The following is a 24953-nucleotide window of genomic DNA, read 5'->3' as shown; positions in this document are numbered from 1 at the left end:
GAAATTGTTGTAAACACTTGGGTGTCTTTCTGTTCCAGCTGCGCCGCATGCAGGAGATGATTGCCCAGATGCAAGCCCAGATGAGAATGAAACCTGGTGATGACTAAGGTGCTTAACATCTGGATGAATCAGGTATTGCTTTTTTGACTTGTTTTCACCTCTTACATAAGATTTTGGCAATGATTATTGTTAATTTTGCACTTTGTGCTTGCTTTTACTGTACTTAGTGGGAAAAAAAAGTGGTGTCATGAAAAGACTAGAAAAGATAAATGCCAGTGTTACCTTCCGGCTGTTAATCCTTCTCTTTAGTGCCTTACTTTTGGATCATCAGACTTTGCTTCTGTTAGCACAGACTGCTCAGAAAATTAATTTGATATATAAACAAAAGTTAGAATGTTTTGGGGTATGTAGGCTGCTGAGTTTTTAACAGTTTTCTCAAAGAGACAGACAGAATTTTGGTCAGATGTACCTTGATGATATCAGGCTCCCTTGATGATATGTATGATGTATTAGGGGAGACCAGAGTGAGTGTAGAAAAAAAATTCCTGTAGCACATACTCATTCTTTCTTCTGGTAGAATTTTACTTCTAAATGCAAGAACAAAAAATGGAAGGATATGAGAAGTCTTGTTGCTTAATACTTCAGTTTAATACTCTAGTTGTGATTGTTGGTCTTGTGGAATGTAAAGCTTGAATAAAATGGATTATATTATCCCTTATGACCTTGTGTCAGCTGCCAACATTCCAAGCCTAAAATAAGGAGATTTTCTGTTGCCTTTATTTGAACCTTCAGTCTTCCTGTTTACATAAAAAGAAGAAAAAAATAATTAAGAAATAAACTTATTCACTGGATTCTCGCTTGAGCAGAAGTTGATGGTTTTACTGATACGTGCACTGTTATCTTTGAGGAAAGTACTTTCGGGCAAATAAGTAATTCAGTCTCAGGTTTCTTACTGTCACAGTTTCAACTGTTGCAGATAGAGGAGTCTTCACATCATGTCTTCCAACTTCCATACTAAGATATGTTTTCCTAGAGTTGGAAATCTAAACACTGAGGATAATTTTGTGGCTGACCACACGGTGTATGTGATAGCAGTGTCTGACAGAAAGCTCTCATTCCGTAGCCAAGAGCTGGTCATTTTGCAGCCTGTTCAATATTGTTAAATACTATAGTTTGAATTGAAGGTTACAAGTTTTCACTGTGACTTTGTTGTCATGTGGCCAAATTCTTACCACTTGTGGAAATGGTTATTTGGTGTAGGAAAGATTTTTTAGTGTAAATGACTGTTACTGTTTTTTGCTAAGGAGCTCAGTTCTTTGTAGGAGTTAGAAATCATGTTTAATCACATGACACCTTCAAACTGATACTCAATAAGAAAAAACACCATTAATCTACCCTTGTCCACAGTTGTTAGCAGAGCAGAGGATGGCAAGGGGTACAAATATCTATTCAGAGTTCTTTCCTCAGTTCCTAGATGCTGGCTTTGCTGTGAAATCAACATCTGAGGGCTGATGGGATGTAGTATTCCCACTAATGGTTAGCCAGAAATGGCCCCAGGTCCCCTGTGCTTCACAGCTTCTGGCAATACTGGATATGGCCTTTATAAAAAGGAACTGGAGCATGGTTTGTCCCAGGCTGAATTTGCAGCCATGGCTACGTAAGTAAACAGAATTCTGAGCATGCTCATGTTTGTCCAAGGGAAATGTTCTTCTGTAGATACCTCACACTGCTAATCTGAGGGCAGCTTGGACGACTCTATGTTAAGCAGGAGACTTTGCAGATTTAACTGAGTGTTCCCATGATCTTCTTGTGATTTGAACTAAATCTTGAGGTCAAATTAATTGGACTGAAATACTGAGTATGGATAATTTTGAGAAGGATTTGAATGAGATCCTCATGTATGGAGGTCCTGCTGTTTCTTTGGAATTTGCTAAGCTACATTTCTGCAGCTGCTGTGGAAATCATGTTTGACAGATTGCTTTCAGGAAAGACTTTTAAACTTCTGGTTTTGTTACCCTTGAGAGAGAGAGTGAGAGATTGATTTTTAGTGTAATTTGTTGGCCAGTATGCAGTCAGAACTGCAGATGCAGTCCTAAACCAGGATGTTGCTGTATGATCCTGGCAGCATGTGGAAGGGAATCCTCATCCAGAGCTTAGCCTTAGGGAAGTTTTTCTCATGCATGTTAACTAACTTTGCAGCTTAGGAGGAGTGATGAGTTCAACCATTCCCATCAGATTTATTTGCTGTATTTGATTGAAATCACTATTTCTAGAGAAACCAGGAAATTTGTAACAGTGGTTAACAGAACCAAACTGCCAACAAATTTAAATGTAGTTGGTATTAATCTTTTTGTTCTATCACAGTTTATCTTGAACATCTCTCAGGTTCTAGTTTTACAAGAACTTTAAAGGATCACCTGTGATCCAGAAAGCAGTCTCTCCTCCCATTCTCTTTTGCACCTTTACTTTGTGCTGAGAAAAAGATGTGACTTTGTGAACAGAGAATTTATGTAAAAATTAATATTTTCACTCTTTTTATTTTGGATACATACCTAATTTTTGTGTTTTCTTCAAAAGTCACTTAAAACATTTTCCCCTACATAAAGCACAGATATACAGATGTTTTCAGGTATTTTAGGAAAAGTGTGGTGTGGTATGAAGACCTTCATAGGTAAGAGCTGGAGAATAAACAGTACGGTAATGAAATGTGTTAATATCCAAATGTGTGAAATACCCACTTCTGATTTCAGATGTATTTTGGGGTGGGGAGGAGATTGTTGAATGCTTTGAATTCTAGGAGGAGCATTGCATAATGATTAAAAAGTGCTAAATTCAAATCCTTGCCAAAAAGACTGACAAATCTGTGTTACCAGAAAGTGCTACACAGATGGGATGACTGGAAAATCTGGTTTTCCTGATCCCTTTTGAATAGGGCCATCTTTAAAGGTTTTATGGAAAGAGCAAAGGGAGAATTCACTTCAAGCAGTTTCCTTTACTTTCAAGGCTGGAGTAAAAGAAGAATAAGGGGAATGACAAAAGCAAAGATTAGATGCAGGGAATACAATTCAGAGTTTCCAAAGAGTTCAGACAGATTTCTTGCTGTGGAGAAGTAGAATCCTGAAAGGCAATGAATGAAGATGAGTGCTGGTGGAGACTGTGTTAGAGGTAGGAAAGGAAGATGGTTTTGGCACACTGGTCATTCCTGTTTCCAATTGCAGTTTCTGATGAAAGCCTTTGAGAACAGATTTTGTGATTAAGGTCTTTTTAGTGCAGCCCTGACAAAGGTGTGTTGACCTACACTTTTGTCTCTTTCCTCTAAACATTTAATAGCTTCTGTGTGCAGTTAGTACAGGTGGAGCAGGCAATGAGAGCACAACTAGACACCAGAATATTCTCAGAATAAGAAGTAACAAATTTTTTACCCTGACTTTTGATACTCACCTTACTAATCTTTCTCAGATTTTTTTTTCTTGTAAAACACAAGGCATTGCTATAAAGTGTAGGAGCTTATTAGTTCTTATATTTGATAAGTCACATGAAGGATTGAGGAGAAAAATGGAAGGGTGAAATAAGGTAGCAAAACCTAAAACAGGTTTAGTTTTATTTGGGTGCTCAAATATGAAATGCTATTGAAACAAGTCTGTGGTAACTCCAGTAGCACATTTACTAGTTTCTGAACTTCATCTTAGATGAGCAATTATTATGAAAAGCTGGAATAATTTTACCAAGTGAAATGGTTATTGGTAGATGTTTCTTCCCTTTCATTCTCGGTTTCTCCAAGTGTATCTCTTTGCAATCTGTTTTCCTTTTGTTATTCCTACAAATCTGGTTTGTCTGTCTTGAGTCAGTTTCAAGATCATACTGGGACAAATCAGTAACAGAAGCCAGGCTGTGGAATGCTAATACAGCCATCTGGAAATGTAGTTATAGTTAGGGAAATGTGTTCAGACAAAAAAGAAACGCAAGCATCTTACACTTAAAATATCTGTAGGATGTTGAAAATTCTTTTAGTATAGCTTGTGATTTCCACAAGTATTTTAAAGCCTCCTGAGCACATTAACACTGATCTGGTTCTTGATAAGAACAGTGCTAAAGACACCAAACAGCTCCTTCTTTCTGCCAGTGGATTGACATCATTTAACAGAACAACACAAAGCACTGTCATAGCAACCAGCCTTCTAAAACGATGCTGCTGAATGCTGAATTGATCTGATGAGAAATGTCATTTGAGGAAGTAGAGATGATGTTGTAGTTTTTTGGCAGCTGAAATTGAGAGCCTAGAGAATGTGAAGCTTGGGCAAATTTGTAGTATTTGGAACAGCTGCCTGGCACTGCCAGTGGATGTTTCTCTACTAGAGAAAACTGGAAACTAGACCAGGAGAGTGCTGTCAGTGTCCAGCTCTCCTCAGCTCTTCTGACTGTGGAGTTGTTCAGCAAACACTGCATTGATGGGCTGGGAAAAGTTTTTTCACCTTTAGAGAACAGATTTCTGTTGGAAATTGTATGGTAACATGGGGAATCTGAAAATGTGTCAGGGCCACTTTTTCCTAAAGAAACAGAGGAACATTTTGGATAGTTTTGAAGCTTGGATCCTGGTATGTAGATGTGACTCTGTGGTTATTACCCCATTAACATATTTAATTGATGAGCATTGATAATGAGTTCAAAGGCCAGTTCTGTGACTTACTGTGAACTCAGCTGATGATGTTTGCTGTGGGGAAGTATGGTCTCTCTACACAGTAGTGAAGGAAAGGAAACAAACTTGCATCAGTGAAGTCAACAGAGGGTGACTGAAACACCAGAAAACCAAAATGTTTGGGGTGCGGTGACAAAATGACTCAAAACCTATAGCGGAACATTGGTGTCAACCAGTACTACTCTGCCTTTTGGAAAGATGCCATTTCACAAAGTTCTTGCTGACTATGGGACACTCAAAGGGCTGTAGTCATAAAATGGGTGCTATTTCAAGAAAAATGCGGTGAGTGAGAAAATGTAGCTGCTTATCAAGCAAATATCTCTGATTTGGAACTCCAGAAGTGAACACAGATGTCAAGTCACCCTGTGTTGTAGTGGTGTTCTTGGAGGAGTTGAGGGCCAGACAAACCCATTTCCTTTACAAGGTGTTCAAAATCTTCACAAATGCAGGATTCTGAGCTATGTGACCACAGGATCAGGGTGCAGGTGTATGTAGTACTTGCTAGTTATGCTACTTACTGAGAGAGTTCTGTTTTAATGGCACACTGGAGAAACATCCTCTTTGTTCAAGGATGGTATGAACTCACCTTGCAGAAGCAGGTATTTGTTAGCTCTGTGTGTTGGTGAAATGATCATGAGAGACTGTAAGGTTGGTCCAGTAAAGCTGGAGGTCAAACTTGGCAAGAATAGTATCAATCTAATTGTATCACAAAATATTGCCTTACAAGGAGATGAGGAAGAAAGAGCAGTGAACTGAATCCACGTTAAAAGTACACATACTTTGCCCAAGTGTGTTCTATGAGCTTATAAAATGTGGGTATGGTGTAGCTAATGCTGCTAGCATCAATGCACAGCTGTGCTTAGAACCCAAGCCTTCATGTTTATTGGAAATTCCAGTCGTTTTGTGAGTCTGAAGCATGAGTTACAGTTTCTCCTTGAGTATCTTCTGTAACAGATTAGAGTTTGGCAGACAGCAGCAGAAACCAAGTTTCTCCTTCAAACTCAAAGTAGTGGTGTAGCACAACAGGTTGATTTTGAATTTAAATACTGAATTTACTTTGCAATTTATGAACTCTGGCTTTAAAGCCTTATTGCTGGCTTGCTTAAGTTATTAGAAGTGATGGGCTCCTTAAAATGAGATGGAATTGTGTATTGAACAGAACTCCCACAATGAGAATAGCAAAGAGCAAAGCACATTGCTCCTTATCCCCACTGTAGTCTGGATGAATGTTACAGTATTTTCTAGGATAGTTCTATTTTTTCCATCCAGATGAGCATATAGATTAAGCTAACCTTTTCTGTAAGGAGTGAGTGGTTTTGGGACTGGAGAATTGGAGCTGTTTCCCCTGAGTTCCAAATCTGATACAACTTCTTAAGCAGGATCCAACCTTCAGGGAAAGCTGTGATTCTGCTTTCTTTGCAGCTGCCTTTTTGATTGGCAAGTAACTGTAGAAATATCCAAAACTGATAGTTATTTTTGAAATTACAGACCAGTATTCCCCTTTTTTTTTTTTTCAGCTACGGGAACACTGCTGTATGAATGCTTGAAAAAAGTCTGCTTCCCAGCTTTACCTTAGCACTGTTGGTGCATGGTGTTGAGCTTGCTGACTACTGCTAGCCCTGTTTAGCTGAGTAGTTTGTTTCCCTCAGCAGCAATAATACTTCACAGAATAGGCCAAGGTCGATGTGCTGTGTGCAGGACTGTTGAGAGGAGCTGTAGTGCTCTCCTTGTGTTCCTGCACACTGAGGGGGTATGAGTGCCTAAGAAACTATGTAGCTAAAAATACATTCTCATTTATAAGCTCTTATTAGACATTTGTGATAAATATTTGGGACCTGCTTAGCTGATCTAGTTGGAATGCAGGTCCCTGTGCTGCAGGAACTGAAACTCCCTATTCCCTGGATTATGCTGCTTTGCTTGGAGGGGCTCTGACATTGCCGAGAGTTTGTCCTTTCTAATGCTCTGTTTTCCACTTTTGTTCCCAGCAGCTTACGGTTCTCTAAGTGGATGGGTGCTCTCTTTTCTTTGCCCGAGTGGTAACGTTCCAATGCAAAAGCTGGATGCCACAGACCAAGACCTGCGTTAAAGCAAACACAAAGTCCGAAGATCGTGTTGTAAAACTGCTTGTTTTATATACTCAATGTTATTCAACTCATAGTGTATCTTTTTTGATTCTTTTGGTAACACTGTCTTCATACTTACCAATGTGGTTTTATTATCCTACCTATACCTTTTTATTCAGACGCTGCCAAGAGTACACTGTTTGGACTAGCCATTGTGGTGGATTTAAGGAATTAATCATTTATCTGCTAGGTTGTTCTGAATGGTTTTGTGGTTAATACTAAGACTTTGTGGCCTGTTTACGGTAAACGTATGTGTGTTTGCACAGTATTATAACTTTCACCTGCCATTTTAGGTTATGTATCGTATCAGTTTTTCAGAACTTTCTCTGTGCTTTTGTTGCTTTTGAAGCTTCATCTCTGGTGATTTGTATTTGTGTGATGTATGAGAAAATGTACAAAACGCCGATGATTCACCAGTGATTGGAAAAAGCTGACTTTTCTAAATCGCCGTGCCTTAACACACCATAAAAACTCCACACACCAACAACTTGTGTGGATGCCTCTGGAGGTTTGGCTTCAGGTCTCAACTATTGATGGCAAAAATTTGTCACAGGCATTTCTATCTGTCAGCTGAGCGATGGCATGTACTGATTTTTTATATATACCATAGCACTACTTTTCATTGCAGTTTTGTAATAAATTGTATGGATGTGGAAAACACTGATTTTCTTTTTGGGGTGGTTTTTTTTTGTTTTATTTTATTTTGCATTTTCAAGGTAATGTGTGAACTGTTGTAATGGTGTTGTGCAAGGTGCATATTCAAAGGAATTGTGATGCTTACCATGGGGTATGAAAGTGTTTTCTAAAATTTGTCTACCTGCAAACTGCTTTGATTTCATTTCAAAACAACTTTAAAAGGGTTTTACCTATAAGTTAGGTAGTGAAGCATCACATCTGCTTTTTTTCCAAAGTTAATTAGGCACCTACTGATGTCTTTAGGTGGGTGAATATCCTGGAAAATCTGATCACATACCTTACTTTATAAGTTCATGAATGTTGTTATTTCCTTTATGTCATTGCTGAGTTACAGCTCTCTTCTGCATGCTTTTGTAGTCTTGTATGTTTTATATATGCACAAGTGTAAATTACCTTCCAAATACGGGATTGAGACACTTTGTCTTCTGTACTAAATTGGGGTGTCTTTCATGTAATGATTACCCCTAATTTTGCTGTCTAGCAATGGGTGTTTAACCAGGGTAGGATTCACAAATGATTGGCATCACAGGGATGCATATTTCGCTTTCTTGGAGTTGAACTGCATAAAATGGACGTTACATTGTTGCTTCAGTGGCTGCTATAATGAAGTTGAAAGAAGAAATGGAGTGACGGATTTGCATTCACACAAATTATCTACTATTTTTATGAAGATTTGAATTTAACCATGTCTGTCCAGGGATCCAAGGTGAGAGATTTAATGGCAAACTTTTTCTCATCATTTGTTTGCTATTATTTGCACCTTTCTTGTTGTTTTTCTTCCAGGATTTTGCATCATATTTTGCAACCCTCTTAATTATGTGCTGTCCGTTTGTGCTTGTGAAAGTCAGGACAGCCACACCCCTCCTGAGAAACCCAGACTTCAGTTGGAGACGTTAGTTACCAGCTAGATTAGCTGTCTGAGCAAAGGTGGCATGAAAGCTTTGCCTTTCAAAGCCAGCTAGAACAATGGGGAAGCAAACTATCAAAAGCATCTAGTCTTTAATTTTATTAAAAACAGAGGAGTTTTTTCTCTCTCTTTAACACAAGGCACCTAAAGTCACTGTCACTGCTCTTGTGTGGGAAGCCTCAGTGAAAAGATTTTTACTTGGGGATACTGAGTACCGTTTGATAGTCTGTACTTTTCTTTGGGTTTGTGGATTCCAGATGGAGCATTTTGGTTCAAAATTTGAGATCTATTTTAATAATTGCCCAAGAAGGGCTTGTAGAGCTGCTGATTCCATATGTGAGTATTTTCCTTTCAATGTAGTCTTATTTTTTTTATACTTTCTACCACTTCTTTGATGTTGACTGATGTTAGTTTTCAGTTACATTTGAACTTGGTTTTGTTAAAATACTTAACAGCTTACTGGGGGAATATATACTTGGTGAGCCAAATCTTTGTACTGTGGAGCTCTCTGGATAGAGGGCACTGGCTAGAGCCTGCTTTCTGACTTCGCATTTCAACTCCCATAGGTGTTGGCAGTGCCAGGGACTTGGAAGACAAGTTCCTTTCTCTGAATTTCATTCTGATTTCTCCAGACAGACATTTTCTAGCACTGGGACAAAGTGCCCACATGTAACTTTTTTAATGACTGATCAGCAGGATCAAAGAGCATTTAGCTGCAGTCCTTTCAGTCTTCATTAGTTTTAAAACACTGTGGCAGACTATAAAACAACTCATGAAAGGCTGATTGGCTCGTTTGTGCCTTTAATTGTAGTGCAGAGTCTCTTATGGTCTGTGGCTTTCTAGCATTTGAGAACAAGGAAATTTGCTGACAATTACCTGATTCATTTTTTTCTGATGCTTTGAATCAGTGGCTAAAATTGAACTCAGGGTGAGCTAATGCAGTTTTAAAATGTATATGCCTTGGATTGCCAGGCCATGGAAGTGTCTCCTTGTTTTGCTATGAGGGGTATTTTGAGTGAGAAAGTGGAAGAAATACCAAGATAAATGCTGTGATGACTACAAGGATTTGAAAAGTTGATTTTGTGGCATTGGTGCCAGATTTCTTCCCAGGCAGGGCAGTTCCCTTCAGTTATGCAGCCATCGCCCTGCCAAGCTTATCCTGTCCTGTATTTGGAAGAGTTTCAGGTCTGATAATTTCCCTGTCATTGAAATGGGGAAGACATGACCCCTCCCTGCAGCCATGGAAGTCAGGGGAAGGATCTGGGCATCCTTAGTCTTCACATCCCATTCTCCTTCTCTACTGTTGAGTTTTCTTTGAGTTGTTCTCATGTCATGTGCAACTGCTGCTTTTCATTTAAATTCTGTCTTGCTTTGTCTTAAAAGAGTTACACTGACAGCTTTTACCTAAAATAACTTCCCATATAACCTCTTTAAAAATTTTTAATGGAAACAGAGCACACACATTCCTACTTCACACTGCATGGTTGCAGTATGATTCAGGACTTCCCACTGTATTTTGAGATGCTAAATCTGGAAACACATTTCCTATTTATTCCATTTGTGTTTGGGTTTTGTTTTTCGGTTGTTTTTTGTTTTGTTTTAAAATACTGTATTCCTCCTTCTCGGCGCCGTGTTGCTGATGGAGAGCAGGGAGTGCTGCCTTTTATAGTGTTTAAACCTTCAGGGAGGTGTCGGCTGCCCGGCTCCGGGTGGCTGCGGGGAGATTATTCCTGCACGTCAGCCGGGCCCGGGGCTGTGTTCTCCAGCCGCTGGCACGGGCCGGGGCTGGAGCGGGGGGATCGCTCCGGTGCTCCTGCCGGCGGGTCCCGCTGCCCTGCCCGGCTCCGGCAGCCCCCGGCCCGGCTGTCACCCGGCGGGGGCGGGCCCGGGGCGGGCTCGGCTCCCGGGATTGGCGGCCCCGGGCGGCCCCGGCCCCTCGGCGGCAGCGCGGGGCGGCCCCGGCGCTCGCACTCCCTCAGTCCCCCACCCACCCTCGCACACACGGGCTCGGCTGTCGCTCCGGGGAGGCACCATGAGCACGGGCATGCGGTACAAGAGCAAGCTGGTCAACCCAGGTGAGGCGGCGGGGACGCGCGGCCGCTCCGCCCCGCGGCCCGGCGCGTCCCCCTCGCCTCACCGTCTCTCCTTTTCTCTCCCCGCTGCCGGTGTCCCCCGCGGGCATCCCGCCCTGGCCGCGCCGCCCCGCAGAGGAGAAGCAGGTAGGTGGGCTCCCGCCGGGCACGGCTCTCCCCGGGGATGCGGCAGCTACCTGGGCACAGCGGCGGCTTGGCTGCATCCATCCGGGAAACAGGCGCTTTGCCTGCCGCATCCCCCCGGATTTTGGGTTGGGTTTCTTTTTTGTCGCTGCCTTTGGGTGTGTCGAGCGGGTTCGGATGGAGAAGGGCTGGCAGAGGCGTTTGGGTATTGGGAGCACGTTTCGCATCCCTCTCCCTCCGCAGCACAGATGCGCAGACACAGCCCCGGTCCTGCCGCTCCTTGGTGCTGCAGCCGATCGGCACCTCGCAGGCGGCCAGGATTTGGGTGTTAGGAAACAGCTGCTTTGCTTTGCAAAGCTAATAGCTATTTGGAGACGTGCCTTTGAGTCCTGGAGAGAGAGGAGGGGTGATGCAATCAGATGACATCGACAGGTTTTTTTGTTGTCTTTTTGGTATTTGGAGCAATTTAGGATATTTAAAAAGAAGAGGAATCCTCTGCAGAGCTTGAATGCTTAGGTAAGGGTTGTGTTGCTCAGCACCCATCATCATGATATAGAGAAGTCTGCTGTAAATGGAAGAGCCTTTCTGTCCCATAAGGGTGGGGACGGAGGTGATGGTTAACACAGCAGGGCAGTGCATAGGAAGAATCTCGCCCATTCCCAGCCTGGTTTACACTTGCCTTTGGGTCCTGTCTTTTTGGGGCTCCAATTCTGTATGAAGCAAACACCTTGCCTGCTAGATCCTAGTACTGCACAGCCTTTTCATGCCACAAAAAAGCATCTTTGTAGCAGTTTGGGTATTCACCTGGCCATGGTAAGAGATGGTGTTTCCCTATATAATGCAGACTTGGCACTGTGCATTTTTGTGAGCTGCTGATCACAGTGATGAGAAGAACAAAGTAAATCTAGGGGTAATAGGATAATGGGATCACCAGATGCATTTTTCCCAAGGTACTTGAAATTTTGCTAGTATTTTGTAGTTATTTGTGAATACTGCAGTTAATTCTTGTTTTATTTCTGGATGAAAGCAATCCAGAACATGTTCTGACACTGTGGAATATCAAGTGTAAGTTGTGAAGTGGGGAGAAGCTTTGTGACACCCCCCCTTAAACCATGCTGTTCTTCAGTTCATGTTTTTAAATTAAGAGGGAAGCGGGTTATGTGTAAGGCTCCTTTCTGTGCGTTCCCTAGGGGAAGAAGCGAGGTAGAGATCAGAGGAGTCTGTTGTAGATACTATCATAGCTCCTGAAGGCTCTTGTCACACTGCATAGGCAGAAGTGGGCTGGAGTCTGTACCCCAGAGAGCCCGTGTGTGCAGGACAGTGCAGTTCCTGCTGGGGCAGAGGTCTTTCCTCCAGCGTGGAGGGAGTGTGTGTGTATCCACATCGTGTGCTGAGTGTAGCGTGGGCCTTGCATGACAGAGCACAGGTCATTATGGATTTGGGCCAGCCCTGTTACTTGTGGAAAGGGGAAACCAAGCTGTGAATACAAAGTAATTGTTAAAATTAAAGTGAACACAAAAGCATAAGTTATTTTTATTTAGCATTTTTTAAGAGCAGAATCTTTTTTCCTGTGCTGGCTTTTTCCGATCTTGCATCTGACAGCAGATAACAATTTAAAGGATTTACTAAAGCTATGGTTCTTGTCTGAATTAATTTTTTAAAAATTATTATAAAAGCTATTTTTAATGAATATTTGAAAAATGAAGTGAGATTCTGAGAGGGCAGTACAATAAATTGCATGTAAGTAGGGTTGCCTTTGGTAAAGTCTTAATAATATTCATGACTTAGCAAGTCCATAGAATGGAACAATGTGGTGGCAGAGAAGGTGTGTTCATCCTCCCTCACAGCATGATCAGGGACTGATGCACTGTCTGGGTTCAGGGTACTCTGATTTGCAGATTGGGTTCCTAATTACTACCATTCATAGGAAAAAATAACGGTAGATTCTCCATCTCTCTGATTTCCAAGGAATGACCTCTTAATTGTTGAAGTCAGTGGAGATTTCATACTGGTCTCTGTGTGCAGAGCATCCAGCATTCCCAGGGGAAGGGTTGTGGAGCTCTGGCAAGTTGCCTGGTGACACCAAGCTCCTCAGTTTTATTATACTTCAGTTCAGCACCTCTTGGGGAGGGATGGTTTCTCTCCTAGCAATTTATTTACCACTGGTTCAGTAAGAGGGATTCTCATGGTGAAACTGGGTAGGAAATGAAGCAATGACTGATGTCCCATGTGCAGAGGAGTAGGCCCTGTGTAGGGAAACCCAGGAATTTGTCAAGAGTTGACAGGGCAAGTACAGCAGATGGACGCTCTGCCAAAGCCAGAGGTGTTGCTGTGGGAGGAGTAAAGGTGAAACCTCCCAAGTACCTGGTTAAACTGGAGTCTCCTGGCACACTCCTCCAGAACATGCTTCCCAGCTCGTGTTGTTGGCGTGTGTGTGCTTGGGGTGTTACCTTGCTGTGTCTCTGAAGCTGGCTCCTGCTCATTCAGGCTCATGTCTCTCATGTTCTTTGAAGTCATTGTTTCTTTTTAAATCAGGAGGATGGGAACCTCTCCTTCCCAAGTTGATCTCTCCCCACCCCATCAACTTGCAAAGTTGTTTGGGTGTGGGAGCAGAGACTATCTGGTGGATCCAGTTCTTTCAGTGGGTTTGAAATTACAGGGCTGTGCCTTTTACATTCAGCTTAGTCCTTTTTTTCTACTTGAACTTATTTTGAAGTGGTCTGCTTGTCAGTAAAAATATATATGGGGGGCTGTGTCTAGAGAAGATGCTGTGCAAAAGGTAGTTTGATTGGAGGAGTGGTTTCAGTGTGAGTCATTGAGAACTGAATTCATTGCCTTCGTGTTTCAGTTTTTGAGAATCTGGGTTTTATATGTTAAAAACTTGCATTCAGATTCCTTTGGGTTTTTTCTTGTAAAAAATGGAGCAGAGATTTCTATTGTTCCTGGAACAGCAGATATTGCAACAGCAGAGATGTCTTCTGTCTAAAATAGCAACTGTGCCAACACAGAGCATCATTTTTAAGGTCAACTTTCAACCCCAGCCTTGCCTACCAGAGAACACTGGCTGGTGGAAATCCCCAAGTTCTCTGTTAATGTGTGCTGAACTGCCTTCTCCTTTTCTCTACTGTGGTTATAGAGAAATAAACCCAGTTGGGCTACAGGAAAGTACATCCTCTGAAGGGCTGCACTCTGCATAGAGCTGAGGCACCTGGGCTGGTTGTAGATACTGCCTGTCACACTGAGGACAGCTCCAGTGCAGGCAACTGCTGATTACCAAGAACAGATTAAGAAGGGGGAAAAGTGGTGATTCCTTGTGCCTTGAGCTGGTTGAACATGATCTAATGTGACCCTCAATTTCTATGTAGATGCCTATGTAGGAAAAATTGATGAGCTGACTTTCATGAAACCTGTGATGAGAAGTTGGAGTGGTAGGTTCTCTTGTACAGCAACTGTACAACAAGGACCATAAGCAGAGCTTAGTCTTTACAGAGCCTCCCCAAAGTCTCTGCTGGAGTAGCTTGGAGGATTTGTACCTGCACTGTTCCTTTGTGGCATTGCCACCTTTCACCTAAATGTTTGTCTTACAATAACAGTTCCTGTAGTCTTGTGACTAGAGGAACATTCTTGCTTGTGCAGAAAAGTATGGAACCTGGAAGAAGAACAGACTACCACTGACTCTTCAATTTTCTCAGAATTAAAGCAATTATTTTATAATTGTGATTCTTTGAGTCATTGGGAGCAGCAGTATGGATCTGTGTTCCTGCACTGTGTCAATTCAGGATGGTTGTGGTGAGGTGGCTTTTTTTTTCCCCCCTCAGAGAAAGCAAAATTATGTTTGCAGCTGTCTAATGGGATATTTCACCACAGCTGGATAGTCTCTCACTGTGTCATAGCTTGCCCTGGGTGAGGCTGTTTCTCTTTGACTCCCCACATTAATGTCTCTTCCAACCTCTGTTTTCCAACCGTGGTCATGCATCCTGGCTACCAAGATGTGCCTGCCAGAAAGGGAGTAGCAAATTAGTCACAGAATCTGGAGGTAGATGCTGGAAACACTCTTAAAGCAGCACATCCCTGCTTGTTTTTCTGATGTCCCAGTGTGTCTTGGCCAGACGTAGCATAGGAGTGGAAGCTTTTACTTCTCTGTGAAAAGCCTTGTGTGTTTCACTGATTTTTTTTGGCCCATTTCAAAAGACAACGTTGGTCCCTTGCCCTCCGAGCTGGGCAGAGGCTCAGTGCTCAGAACTGTGTTGGGAGTGGGTGGGACTGCAGCAGGTCAGGAGGTTCAGCCCTGCCTGTCTTTCTGCTGTGCATCTGTCTAAACAGCCTGGCTGCAGGAGGCCCTGTGTCACACAAGGGCTGTTCTAGGCTGGGAAGGGAAGTTCGTCCTGGGCACTTGGACTTACGTTTTTTCCATTCTTTGTCTACTTGGCCACTTGGAAAAAGGCAGTAAAAAGAGGTCAGTGCATGGACTTTGTGGTGAAACAGAACCACTGGAGAGCTGGGCACAGATTTTGTCTCCTGCTGCTGCTGCTGTCTCTCTTCAATTATTTATGCTCCAAATGGATGAAACAGTTGTGAGTGCAGGGCAGGGGAGAGGTTCAGCCCTCTTGGTGCAAGTACCAATCTGCAGTTTATGGAAAGGAGGAGTAAGTGTTTCCTGCACAGGATTTTTGTCACTTTAATTTCCCTGCCCAGCTACTTGTGCACAACTCCAAAATTCTGCTGCACTTATGAGAGTTGTACAGAGCTGTTCCAGTGCTCCAGGCACGTTAACCAAATGTGTAAGTTCAACTGATCCTTGCTGATGTTAAGGAAGTAGGAACAACCTTCATTTAACCCCAAGAGATGCTGGGGCTTTACAAAAGGCAGCTTACAGTTGCAGAGGGGAAAGTGTTGCTGCCATTTAACAAAGGAGAAGCAATGTCCCTGGGTGCTTTTAGTCTCAAAAGTCAAGGAGTCTCTTAAAATCATTTATGCTCTCAAAAATATTACTGCCTTCATGCTGATGCTGTTCTTCATTTGATGGTTCTATGGCAGCTCCCTGGAAAAGCTGAGGCGAGGCAAGTCAAGAGAGAGAAGCAACTGGTGGAGTTCAGTGTTTTCTAGAACCATATTGCCCACTTTCAGTCTAAGGTGCTGTTCATTAAATACTCAATGAAATGGACATTTTGGAAATCCAGAGGAGAGTCCATCTCAGCCAGCTGGTTGGTCTCTGTTCCAGGCCAGGCTGGGTGCCTGCTGTGTATCTCTAGAACTTTGCCAAATTAGTTTTAAACAATCAGTCCAAGGGGTTTCCCCAGCTGTTTTGAGACACCCCACAGTGGTGGCTCCTATAACCACGCTGCAATTACTCTTCATATATGTTGAAACCAAGCCTGGGGAGCTCGGCTCCATCCTTAATACTTCAGGTACTTCTTGCTGAATATACCTCTTGGTTAAGTCAAGAGGGTTCCTCTCCCATTCCCATTTCTCTTCCAGTTCAAGTGGCCTCTGTGTTACGTTTTTTCTTGTATAGCAGAGCATGAACTGGAGGGTGCATTCTTTGCTTACCTGTAGAGTTTTCTTTCCTGACCAACAGTGTTTGTTCCCTTCTTGCCCAAGGCAGAGGTTTCCCTGTGACAGTGAAATCACACAGGATAATGCTCTACTCATAAAAGAAATGTGGGGCACCTCCGATATTTGTGTGACTTCAGATGTTTGCGAAGTGTATGCAAGTTGTTTCATAGAATGCTGGAATAATTCCCATAAGGGCTGGATTTTGTGTGTGTGTGTGTGCATGTCTACAGTGTGGTTAGCCTTGAAGCACAGGAAAGAATGTTTGTCTGCTGTTACACATTCCTTTTCTCCCAGAGATTTGTCCCTGGAGCTGTGAAGAGGTTTGCAGTCATCTTGTTCCCACAAAAGTGTTCAGGAGCTGGATTTGTGTGTGGTGCTGGGATCAGATGCCAGAACATATGCTCCTCATCAGTATGTATATGTGCTGCTGTTCATCCATGACTTGGCTTTCCAGAAACACTGTTCAGCATGAACAGTGGAAGGCAGCACTGCATGCTGAGTGGGAAGATTTGGATGCACAGTGCTGACCAGAGGGGCTGGGCTGTAGGAAGTGGAACAGATCTGTTGCTTCTGACTTAAGTAAGAGCTGTCTTTGTTTTAGGACTGAACGGGGTGATATTCTTCCTCTTCTGTATTTCCAGTGCATTAATGGAAATCTGTTATGACCTGCTAACATTCAGCTCTAGACTGCTCTCCATTCCCTCTGTCCTTATTCCCTGCCTGCAAGGCTGGTACCCAGCAACATCACAGCAGCCAAGTGCCAAGGGTTTCTGGAAGGGAGAGTGCTGAGAAGATGCAGAGATTTTTTTTGCTAACAAGCAAAGCTTGGCTAAGTGTTGGCCAAGAGCTGAAGAGGAAGTGAAACCCTGCACAAACATCTGCAAGGATATAGTGCCAAGAGGGGGAGGAGAATTGTTTAGTTTCTGGCTTGACTATAACTGTCCACTCCTGAAGTCAAAAGAAATAGGAGAAGCTGAGGCTGATGCTGAGGCTGATTCTGGAAGAGGGATGTAGCTGTGCTGGGCAGGGCAAGACAGTGCAGGGATGCTCAGGATGGCTGAGACCTCTCTGGATCAGCTGTGGAGCCCTTGGCCTGCCCCAGCCTGGTGCCGTGGCAGCCAGGGCCAAGGGGGGCTTGGGGTTAACGCTTGGAAATGTAGCACTGGAGGATCTTGGGCTATGGTCCATGCAAACCTGGGGCTCTGTGGGGTGTAAGCCAGTCAGAGGTGGGAAGCCCTTACTAGAAGTTAACTCCAGTTCTTCACTCAGCTCTTAAATCCGAGCTGTTTGTGTGCACAGTGGCTGATGGCTGTGGCAGCGGTGCTCGCCCTGCCCTGACTCCTGCTGGGGACAGAGGGGCAGCAGCTGTCTGACCCTGCCTGTGCTCTGTGAGCACTCCGTGCCAAGGACGGGAAGACCTGAGCTTTGGGCTCAGGCCTTTGCTCTTGGGGGGATCTTTGGGAGTGCCCTGTTTGTTTTGCAGCTTGTAATCCAATGTGTCCGGGGTGTGTGTGTGGAGCAGGGATGGCCCATCTCTGCCTGGCCCCACCCGAGGCAGTCGGTGCCGTTCTCCCAGAATGACTCCTGGCAGGGACACTGGGAGCTGAGAGAGCAGGCTGAGCAAATAAACCACGGGATCATGAGTGCTAGCTCCTGGAGACTGGCCATGAGGAGTGAGCCCGTCCCACTGACCTCTGGATGTTCTCAGTGCAGAAGCAAGGGAGGGGAAAGAGATCCACTCAACTTGTGGGAAAAGAGGCTCCAAGGGTTTAACATCTTTCTTCTGCTTTCTGTGAGGCAAAGCCCGTGGCAGTACAAATGTGGCTCCAGTGATTACGTTTCATTTTTCCTTGCAGACCTGTGGTGCATGAAGCTGTGTGAACACACATGAGAGCACAAGCCAGGCCTTTTACTGATACAGTTTGTATTGCAATTATTTTTGAGGTTATTCCCAGGCAAGTCACTTTGCTCTCAGCTTTTTGTAATGTCTCCTCACTGTTTCCTCAGTGTGGGAACTATTTTAATCCTTCCTGACGCACTGAGCTCATTCTTGCTGTGATATGTACACACATGAAGTCTCTTTAGATCCTGCAGTCTTACATCCACTTTTATTTTCAAATAAATTACATACTACATTAATTATATATTCAGGTGAAATGTGAGTCACAAAGGCATCTGCCTGCCCTACACACAGTCACTTTGGCTGTGCTTTCTGTTTGGTTTAAAGCTCTCCTGAGTCTCTGTAAGTGATATGAAGCCCTGGAAATGTGGGTAGGGAGTACTGGAAGTGCACATCTGGACCAATAGTAATTTCTTCCTGCCCAAGGCCTGCTGTAAAAAATGTCAGGCAGATTTATGGCTTTCAAGATCCTATAGATTCTCAGAGTTTCCTGCTGCTTAGGGAGTCTGCTGCCAGCTAGGATCAGACAGTAATGGAAGAAGCATCAGAGCCTTCAGAAGCTGGTATTTGCCCTGTTTTTGTAGGCAGTGGGCTGAATGAAGGCAGGAGGAGTTAATTCAAGAAATGCAGCTGGTCTGCAGCAAAGCCTTGCCATGATTGCACAGAGCCAAGATGAGCAGGAATGTGTCATTGGGACAGTGAGAGATGCTGTCAGGGATCTCTTGTCTCCCGGCAGTTGTTCTTGCAGTCCTAACTCTCAGAGATGGTTTCTGTGATGCAGCTGGAACAGTGCTCTGGAGCTGTAGCAAGTAGAAGAGAAACTGCTTGTGTCTCATCCCAAGGTTTATACCTGTGCTGTTCAGCTGCTTTAAAGAGCTCCCCTCCCCTTGAAAGGAGCCCTTGGCAGCACGTGCATTTATGAGGGAAGTGGGTAATGGGGAGGACAGTAATTTAGCAGAACTTGGTGCTTTTACTGTGCAGTTAATTCAGGCACATGCTTGGGAAGCACTCCAGGTTCACTGAGGAGCTGAACCCTCTGGATCAGCTTCTAGTCTGCCGTAAGCCCTGGGGCTGACACTTCAGAGGCTCAGAACAGGCCCACAGAGGTCAGCAAGAGGCCTGTTTGCTGCATATGCCCCAGTAGTGCCACATGGACCTGCTTGGAAACCTGATGACCATCACTGTGCAGCAGGAGTGTGTCCTCTTGTCACCTGGATAAGCCTCATCTGCCCTGCCCCACCACGCTTGGCTCACATCAGGTTCACAGCACTGGATCTTAGAGCAATTTGAGTAAACCAGAAGCAACTGGATGGAGCCCAGCGTTCCTGTTCCTCAGTGCTTGCTCTGTTCAGCTGCCAGTCCCTGAGTGGACTTGCATGCCATCTCAGAGCTGTGGGATGGCATTATTTGCAGCAGCTCTCATTAACGTCAGTGAAAGCCTTTCTGTTTGAGATGGTAGGGCTGGTTCTCAGCAGCTGCTCAGACGTTCCAGCCAGTGCCAGGCGTTTTGCTGCCTCGTTTGAATGCCCAGTGTCATCTGAACATCTCCCTGCTCCTCCCGTGGTTGCACTGTCACGGGCAGGTGTCAGACAATAGCAGAATTGTTCTCTTGATAAACAAGTGACAGTGTTATTGGAGCTGCCCCTCATGTGGGAGCAGTGTAGTGTGTGCATAGGGTTGCTAATGAGGGGTATCATGGGGCTTGTTAGTCTGAAAGCTTAATGAGCCATCTTCTGGTTCTTCTTGAAGTGTGTGGATGCCTCTTCCTGTCAGCTGTTCCTGTGCTGCATCTTGCACTTGGTTGTGTTTGGTACTGAAGTGTGTCCCTGTGAGTTAGACCTCACAGCATATATTGGGCATTTTGGAGGACTCATCCCATTTGTCATGACATTAATGGCAGTGGACATCCAGGAAATGGCTGGATGAGACTGCTGCTCTTGTTTCATCAGACACCCTGCATATGCTTGAGTGCTGAGCTTCCTTGTGGCTCCAGTGAATCCATGTGTACTGGGTACCTAGAATTTGTCCTTAGCTGATTAGGGATTTTCCTTCATGACAAATAACTATTTTTCTTCATTATTTTCAAAAAACAAAGTAATTAGGGTATCCACCCACCTCTTGGCTGGCATCCTGCAGTAATAGGCCAGCATGTGTTTTCTTCAGAAGAGGAAGGTCTTGCTTTGTATTTTCAAGGCAATGGTTTATAGATGAGCCTGAAGAGCCTGTGAGGTGCAGTGGGATGAGAACCCACACAGAGAATAAATCTGAGAAAATAAATCTCAGAAAAAACATCCCAAGAGATTGCTGTTTGGCCTAGCAAGTCAAAGCCCAGGCTAGAAGCCCAAGGGAACCCTCCTCATTTTGCATGTGACGGTGGTTCCAGGCTTTCCTTGAAGATAGTTATCTTTGGATTCCTACAACATATAAAGGTTTGACTTCACGCTGTGCTGCACATCCTAAGAGCTATTTGTGGGTATCTAATTTGATTTTGCACCCAGTTCTTGTTAAAGAACTTGCTGCGAGTGATAAATGACTCTTGGCCTGTTGTGCTGTCACTTGAGCTGGCATTGCTTGGGGGTGCTGGCTCTCTGCTAACCCATCCACTGAGTGGAGCATTCCCCACACTGCCTCTCTCCTCTGCCTTACCTACACCGCTGTTTCCATTTCCTCTGGGTTGCTTCTCAGGAAAACACAGTCTAGCAAATGCAATTTTTTCCACTCCATTGCTTCCAAGTTCTTTCTAACATCGTGTGTTGCTGCCCCTTGTGTGTCCAACAGCCACAGCGTTTACAGTCAAATGACTTTCTGTCTTCTCTAATATCTTTTTAATCTGGTTTCATTCTGACTTGCAGAAATCCAATGTAATCATCTCAAAGGTGACATCTTCGTGAACTCTGCTATTCCAGTGTCTGCTATGTTAGCATCTCTCATGTTACATCTCATATACTTTACCATTTTTGTTATTTTCAGATGAGCCCAGAAAGAAATTTATGAAATCAGCAATACACAGAAGGATTCTCTGGAGGGAGGATTCCACAATTATCTGTTCCTTACAATCAGGACTGTATTAGTGAGTTGCTGATAACAGTTATTCTACAGGGCAAGTAGAGAGTATATTGCTGACTCTGACTGGATAAACTTTACTGTGGAAATCAAGACTGAAATAGCAGCAAACACCAGTGTCACAGTGATATTATCAGCAAAGAACAGATGTTATGGAGGACCCTGTTTGTTCAGTGACTGGGCTGTGGTCCTGATGCAAGGACAGTATAGGGGCACTAACCTTTTGTGATTGCTTTCTCTCTGTTTTTCAGGGAAGAAATTGTTATCTTAAGGTGGAAAGGATTTTAGGAGGTGTAGAGGATGCACTTTTTAATGTCTGTCTTTTAATAGCCTCTGCAGGATGTACAGCTTTAGTGTCTGTCTCCTGCAGTCTAGGTGGGTGATAAGGTTTGTTCCTAAGGCTGTAATTCTTAATGAGGAGAGAGGCAAAATGGCAGTCTTGAATTCAGTAGGAAATACCATCCCTGAGACCTTGTCAGGACAATACTCATTCCACATCTGTCCTGGTCAAGTTGGGTTGCCTGGTCTGGCTACAGTATTTTATACTGAATTGTAAGTGGTAAGATTTGCCAGAATTGCAGAGCTGTGTAGTAAATCCAGTGCCTTTTTTTGTAAGATCAGCTCCAATCTTCTTGTTCCAGTGTGGAGCTCAGTGGAGCCTTGTGACATGATGGCAGTTACTGAGTGTTTGCATGACAATGGTGTCTGTGGAGCCTCTCCTGGGCCACAGCCTTGCAGTTTCCCACTGTGCCAGTCCAGGACTGTGGGCTGTTCCTGCCACAAATGAAGTGATCCTGCTTGCAGTGCCTCTGAAATTGTCGGCACATTCTGGATTAACCAAGGAACTGACACATTCCTCTGGTCTGGGTTGGTGGTGTGGAGATGAAAGGCAATAGGCTGAAACATGAGCTTTTCTACAAGGGCCATTGTACAATGTAGTTATTTAAAAGGCAAAATTTTTAGGCAATTTGCAATAATAGGAACCAAAGGCCAGCCATCTTTTAATACAGATGAAAGTGCCTACCTCCTTTGAAACTGAGGAGCTAGATACCTCCTGTATTTTTATAAATTTGGCTCTGGTGAGCAGCTTGTCACTGCTCTCCCCCCACCATCCCTCTCTGATCTAAACTGATGTGTAGCAAGAGCTCTCGCCATCTCCCATGAGGAGGCTACTGCTGCCTCGGCATTTACACACCTGGTGCCAGGCTTACAGTTGCCTTTCATGTGCTGTGGTCCATGGATTAGGTCCAGGAAAGGGGTTGCTGAAGGAAAATAACTGAAAATACTGCAAGAGGTATGTTCCAGGCTGCTCTGAATGGCTCTTTCATCTTTGCCTCAAAAAAAATCAGTGAGAGTTGTAGCTCTGTGAAAGGATCATGGCTGTGCTCAGGAGTGACAGACCCATTTAACATTTTGCTTTCTGTATTGGAACTGAAACTTTTACAGTGTTGCTTCTATTTTTGGAATATATTCAGCAGAGATGTTCCATTGCGGATTAATCTCTTAAGCTCATCCCACCTTCTTTTGAAAACTGTCCTCTTTCTTTTCCTTCAGACTTCTCGTTAAACCCCTCCTGTGTCTCCCTGGCAGGAGTGGGTTTGCTAGTCACTGTTTATTGCAGTGGCTGTGCTGCTTTCTGACTGCTCTGTGTGCCTGGAAGTTGTTCTGTGTGCTGAGCCCAGGCCCTCTGTGGCTGGGATCGCCTCTGTGCTTCAGCTCGGCACTCTTACACAGGGATGTGCTCCCTGGGAGCGTGGAGCTGACTGCAGTCCACTCTCTGGAGGACAAATCCAGGGCTGAGGAGCTAGGCAGCGCATTGCCCTGGGGCTTTATGCTCCCATGTGCCTGTCTTTGCTTCACCCAGACTCATCACAGCATGGGAAACTCACACAGGCTTTGCTCTTGCAGATCTTTTCTCTTTTGCAGTGTTGATAGCTTTTGCAGGAGACAGAGAACATGGTGCGGAGCTCTCCAGGGTGTCGGTGCAGGGTGAAGAGCATGACCCTTCATGACTCTCCAGAACTGTATCCTTAAGGGCTCAGCAGACAGCACTGGCCCAGCCAGGGCAGGTGTGGGTGTTTGCAGTGAAGTTCTCTATGCTCAGAGGTGGTGAAGCCACTGAAGCCCAGGATATAACAGCTCTGTCTAGAGGTATTTCTGCCTGGAGGCCATGATTTTTAGGGATACACAGCATACTTTGATGAAGGAGTGGCTCTGCTCCCCTGTGAGTCAATCACACCACAACTAAAGCTTCCCAGAGGCACTTGAGCCTCAGGATTCCCCTTAGCCCAAATGTTCAACTTCAGACCTGTTCCTTCTGTGTAGTGGTTGGTGTTTCTCAGGGCAGTGGGTGTGAAGCATGCCCTGCTCCACTCATTGCTGTTGGAGCTCTCCCACTGGGAGCTCTCAGAAACTGATGTGTAGAAGCTCTGTGGTTCCTCATCTCCCCAGCAAGGCAGCCTGTCTGTTGGACAGTCACTTCCCCACCAGGTCCTCACTGTGTTGGTGACTTCTGCTGGCATCTTACTGAGTTACAGGTGTGAAGCCAGAACTGGCAGAAAGAAGCTGGTGGGAATGCAGCCAGGTGGAACAGCCTGCTGCTTCATCTGCTGAAACCTGTTTGTCCTGCAGTGTATTTATTCCTGGTCTGCAGAAGGAGCTACCTGAACAGCCCAGGTCCGTGCCTGGTACCGAGAGAGATTCCTTTCTCTGGTGCCCACTGCTTCTAGAAGGGCTGAAGCCCACAAGGGGAAGAAAGATCTCACTTTCATTGCAGTTTTGACTAGTTGTTGTCCAGGGCTAGCCTCTGGAAGGAGGCTGAGGAGAAAAGTGCTGTCTGGGAGATGCAGTCATGCTGTACTTCTGCTGTTCAGCCCCAAGGTTGTTGTGTGATCCAAAGAAACTATCACAGGATTGGCAGCACACACAACCCAGTCTTCCATCTGCTTGAAGGAAGTCTAAAATTATGCAGTATGTGATCTATAGCTGCACTTGAGCATGCTGTGCCCCTTGTTCCTCTAGCCACTGCATTTGCAATAGCTCCTATTATCCTGTGGGGTTGTGCCCAGTGGCTGCTATGTCATCAGTGAGGCCAGGGCCATGTACATGTGTGAACTGGATTGGATTCCAAACAGGGTATGGATCACAGCAGCTGTATTTGCTGACAAAATGGCCTTATCCAGTGTCTGCTACTGCAGTGAGACTGGAAATTCTGGAAGAGACCCACAAAACCTGGGTGCCTTCCTGTGTTGAGCAGAGTCTGGGGTGAGGGGAAAAACCCACGGCTGTGTAGGAGTATGTGCATATGACAGTGATGTGTGGTGGCTGTTACTGCCTGAGGCACTGCTGGGTACTGTGGTTGGCTTAGAACTTCCAACAATGAGACACTGATTCATCTGTGGTCAATGTGTTTTTAAAGGAATGCCACTGAACTGTCAGTCTGGTTTCTCCTGGCCAAGTGTGGCCACTTAAAGGCTCCTCTCCTTAGGACTCCTCCATGCTGGTGACCTTAATTTTAATTTTCCTTTCTCAGTCTGGTTCCTCAGGCATTTGTGTTGTCTGATCCAGGTGGGAGAATCCTGCTGCCACCTTGGCCGGTGTGGCCACTTGTACAGTGGAGAATGGGGCTGTGCTGGAGAAACCGCAGGGTTGTGGTGCTGGTGCTCAGTGCTGCATTGCCAGTACAAACCATTTCCAACCCTGTGTGTGTGGTGAGATAGACTTGGGCTGCTGCAGCTGAAGGTCAGCAGTTGGAGCTGGCACAAGGCAGAACAGTGTGGCTGAGCTCATCTGACAA

General features: G+C 44.6%; 2 protein-coding genes across 18 annotated transcripts in view; both read left to right on the top strand.

Moving 5' to 3' along the window:
* The window catches only part of LOC111936737 (septin-2), a 34864-nt gene extending 27385 nt beyond the window's left edge, over nt 1–7479 (top strand). For 6 of the 12 annotated variants that reach the window (XM_086856284.1, XM_086856279.1, XM_086856283.1 and 3 more), the window contains 2 exons: nt 39–132; nt 6682–7479. In XM_086856284.1, coding sequence (XP_086712410.1) covers nt 39–107 — 69 coding nt within the window. In that variant the 3' untranslated portion in view covers nt 108–132; nt 6682–7479. The remainder of the gene's footprint in view (nt 1–38; nt 133–6681) is intronic. The other 6 variants (XM_086856289.1, XM_086856280.1, XM_086856290.1 and 3 more) reach the window with 1 other exon arrangement.
* A 2848-nt stretch (nt 7480–10327) lies between these two features.
* Nucleotides 10328–24953, top strand: part of SEPTIN5 (septin 5) — a 42486-nt gene continuing 27860 nt past the window's right edge. The window contains exons 1-2 of one of the 6 annotated variants that reach the window (XM_086856269.1): nt 10392–10497; nt 10631–10641. In XM_086856269.1, the coding sequence (XP_086712395.1) occupies nt 10455–10497; nt 10631–10641 (54 nt within the window). In that variant the 5' untranslated portion in view covers nt 10392–10454. Of the gene's footprint in view, nt 10506–10630; nt 10642–10831; nt 11155–21883; nt 22452–24953 lie in introns of those variants that run through there. The other 5 variants (XM_086856271.1, XM_086856270.1, XM_086856275.1 and 2 more) reach the window with 5 other exon arrangements.

This window comes from Cyanistes caeruleus, chromosome 18 (assembly GCF_971803275.1).
Source record: "Cyanistes caeruleus chromosome 18, bCyaCae1.hap1.1, whole genome shotgun sequence".
In the NCBI taxonomy this organism is placed as follows: domain Eukaryota; kingdom Metazoa; phylum Chordata; class Aves; order Passeriformes; family Paridae; genus Cyanistes; species Cyanistes caeruleus.
Note: the sequence above shows the minus strand (reverse complement) of the source record. Positions and strands in the feature narration are given on the sequence as shown.